Source organism: Octopus bimaculoides, chromosome 25 (assembly GCF_001194135.2).
Source record: "Octopus bimaculoides isolate UCB-OBI-ISO-001 chromosome 25, ASM119413v2, whole genome shotgun sequence".
Taxonomy (NCBI): Eukaryota; Metazoa; Mollusca; class Cephalopoda; order Octopoda; family Octopodidae; genus Octopus; species Octopus bimaculoides.
In genome coordinates this window covers 29,032,936-29,036,569 of record NC_069005.1, presented here as the reverse complement: position 1 = coordinate 29,036,569, position 3,634 = coordinate 29,032,936, and the positions used below count along the sequence as shown (strand labels likewise).

The 3,634-nt window shown below is 39.9% G+C and overlaps 1 protein-coding gene across 1 annotated transcript in view; it reads right to left on the bottom strand.

The window, feature by feature from the left end:
- LOC106883896 (NAD(+) hydrolase sarm1) overlaps nucleotides 1-3,634 on the bottom strand; it is a 125,880-nt gene that overhangs the window by 88,954 nt on the left and 33,292 nt on the right. Inside the window, exon 2 of the mRNA XM_052976646.1 lies at nucleotides 6-1,532. Within this exon, the coding sequence (XP_052832606.1) occupies nucleotides 6-1,364 (1,359 nt within the window). The 5' untranslated portion in view covers nucleotides 1,365-1,532. The remainder of the gene's footprint in view (nucleotides 1-5; nucleotides 1,533-3,634) is intronic.

Here is a 3,634-nt window from a genome sequence, read left to right as displayed (position 1 = left end):
CGGGCACATCCATGCTGGTGAGATTGATCACTTTCGGCAAATTCAGTAGGGGTGTGGTTTTCAATGAAAGGTAATACAAGTTCCATGGTACCAGACTTGATTACAGCAGCTTCGATCTCTTTGTTAGAAACAAGGGCTGAAATGGCGAGGCAAGCATAGTAACGAATGCTGTCATCGTCATTAAACGCTAAAGGAAACAGCCATTCAGCGACTTTGTGTTTTATCATCAGCTCCTGATTCTCAGGCCCTCCATACAAGGCTAAATTAGCAAGGGCAAAAGCGCAATGACGTAGGGTCATTCTGTCCGTGTACCGACACCAATGAAGCACAACATCTAATCCACCAAGCTTGATCACTTCTCCACACGTATTCTCAGAAGTTTTGAATAAACTTTCAAGTATTCCGGTCGAAGTACGAGCCATATCACACATATTTTTGGTTTTGTAAGTCATTTTCACCACCGTGTCAAGACCGATTTTGGCCACGGCTTCTCGGTTTTCAGTTGTCATGATTTGTTCTAACACTCGGCCAGATGCTCGCAACAAGTCTTTGTTTGAGGAACCACAATTGCTAACAATCCTTTCGAGGGCACCTTCATGGCGAATGATGTCACAGAGGCCATAGGCAAGATCTCGACCATGAACAGGTGTCGACCAAGCATTCTCAATTAAGGCAAGCATCTCTCGAAGAGCAGCGATCTGTTCCGGTGTGGAGCCAATGTGTAAAACGTGAATTTTGTTTCTCAGTTCCTGCGAGAATGTCTGCATGGTAGATTTTAGCGTGGTTTTGCTCTTTGTAACGATCTGCTCCTGCTGACCACCTTTGGTAAATTTTACAGACGTTGATGACAAAGACGAAGAAGAAAAGCTGTAACTCTTCTCTTCCTTACACAGCTTCTGTGTGAAAGTCGTCCCGCTGTCTTCGTAAATGCTAGATGAACTTTCACTGCTAATAGAGCGGGAGAAGTTTTTAACGGGTTTTTCAATTTGCAGCTCTTCATCTTGAGGAATAGTTTCCAGAGCACGTGGGGTGCGGGGACGGCCTTTCTGCGTTTTGCTGACTTCACATTCTACGGCTTTCGATAAGTCGTAATACACGGTAGAGCACTCGGATACCTTATGTCCAACATTTCTAACACGAACAGTTTCGTCATCTGTTGTATCAACAGACGAAGATATTCCACTTTCAAAGTTCTGAATTAGAGATGCATCAGACTGGGATCTTTCGAGGGCTCGGTAAGGGTCAAACTTTTCTGTATCGCCATCATCATTTTGTAAAATTCCTTCTGACATAATACGGCGTACCGTGTTATGGGAGTTATTAGCACCACAGGCATCATCGTCTGAGACTATTTCCATCTCCATGAATTTGTTTCTGTTAAATGCTTTGTTAGGCTGTTGTTGTTTTTGGGTTTTGTTTTCTTGGGGTGGTTTTGTTTTCTTCGTTTTTCTGTTGTTGAATTAACTTGTGTCGAAGTACTTTCTCTCTTAGTTGTCAGTCATCAGTGTATGAAGAATTTTCTTTATGTGATCCTTGCAAAAGAAAAAGAAGAAGAAAAAAAAATAAATATCACTTGGCTGTAATAACTCGGGCATTTTATATAAGAAAGAACGAGAAGAAAGAAAGAAATTAACAAAGAAAAATAGAGGGAAGAATATACAGTAAAGAAAGAGAGGGAAGAGAAAGGCAAACATGAAAGAAAGAAAGAAAGAAAGAAAGAAAGAAAGAATGAATGAAAGAACAAGAGGATGGGAATAAATATGCAGAGAAAATTAGGATGGAAAAGAAGAGAAAGAAAACAAAAGATGAAAAAGAAAAAAAAGAGGAAAAGTAAGGAGATTATGGTTTAGAGAAATGGATGGTTTCTTTCTCAATCAAGAGATTATTTTTCCATATAACAGGAGGATTAGAAGCCACGTATAAGAAATGTGATGTTGGATGTGGTGTACTAAGAAGCATGGGCAGAATTTAAAGAGGAACTTGCTGGATGCACGATGTGAAGTTGGAAAAAGAAAAGAGAAAAAAATATATATATATATACATTAAATGCAAGCAGAGAGAGAGAGAGGGAGAGAGAGAGGGGGGGGAGACGAGGAGAGGAAGAGATTGAGTGTGAAAGACATGGCCAGTCAGTATGTGTGTGCGAGTGGAAGAAAGACGGTGGCAGCAGACGGATCAATAGCAGACATTTCTAAATACTAACCGAAAGATAGAAACCTTGCCAATCTAATTTATATCAAAAACATAACTGGTTGAAAACTGGATTTAAAACATAGTTTGATTGCATTTTGTAAAGCAACACAACTGCAGTAATTTTGCGAATAATAATAATAATAATAATAATAATAATAATAATGATAATAATAATAATGATAATAATAATAATGATGATGATGATGATGATGATGATGATGATGGTAATTATAATAAATAATAGTCCTTTCTGCTATAGTCACAAGGCTTGAAACTTTGGGAGGAGGGGGCTAGTCGATTACATCGAACCCCAGTAAATAACTGGTACTTATTTTACTGACCCCCAAAAGGAAGAAAGGCAAAGTCAACCTTGGCAGAATTTGAACTCAGAACATAAAGGCAGACGAAATGCCGCTAAACATTCCGCCCAGTGTGCTAACGATTCTCCCAGCTCACAAACTTAATAATAATAATAATAATAATAATAATAATAATAACAGTAACCATAAGAGCATCACAGCAAACCACAGCACATACCCAAGGCACACAGAGCTGCACTCGGTAGTGAAGTGAAAGCACGTTATAAAAATAAAACTACTGAACAATAATAATAATAATAATAATGATCTTTCAATTATTGGCCACAAGGGCCAAACACAAAACAGAAGGGGACAAAACAACATAAGGGACAATTGGGGCTTAACACAAAAATTTGTGTATAAAAATTAAAACAAAAACAGTTAACAACAAAAATTCAACAATAAAATTCCCCAAAAGGGGGTAGGGAGTTCCACCCAGGGACAACCAAGGAACCCTACACATCCTGATCACCATGACTGCCAAGGACACCTTCAGGAGGTGCCTCTCCCCTTCTCAACTCCTCCGGCTTACAAGCATGTGTTTAGAGCAGGCCTATCCACATGGGCCATCCGTGCCACATTCACCCACCTTTGAACAAAAATACTGGGGAAGGGGCAGTACTTCCCCCTCCATCCTTACTTTCCTTTACAAGTGGAATTTGAAAAAGTTGATGGAGGGCCTGGCCAAAGAGGAAAGTATGTGCCAACTGTCCTTGCAGCCTCATCCACCACACTACCTCTTTCATGATAGCCACCAGATAGAGGAAAACTGCCTTCCCTTTCTTGCCAAAAGAAGAGGGCGGGGCGATCTTGACGAGGAGATAGCTATTTTTACTTCTTTCCAAGATCCTTTACCAAGATATTGTTCTACAAGTTGTGAAAAAAAAAATGAAAAAACAATTAAAAAGAAAGACACAGGTGTGGCTGTGAGGTAAGAAGTTAGCTTCTCAGCTACATGGTTCCAGGTTCAGTCACACTGCGTGGCACTTTGGGCTAGTGCCTTCTACTATAGCCTCGGACCAATCAGAGCCCCGAGTGGATTTGGTAGACAGAAACCGAAAAAAAGTCCATTGCATAAATAT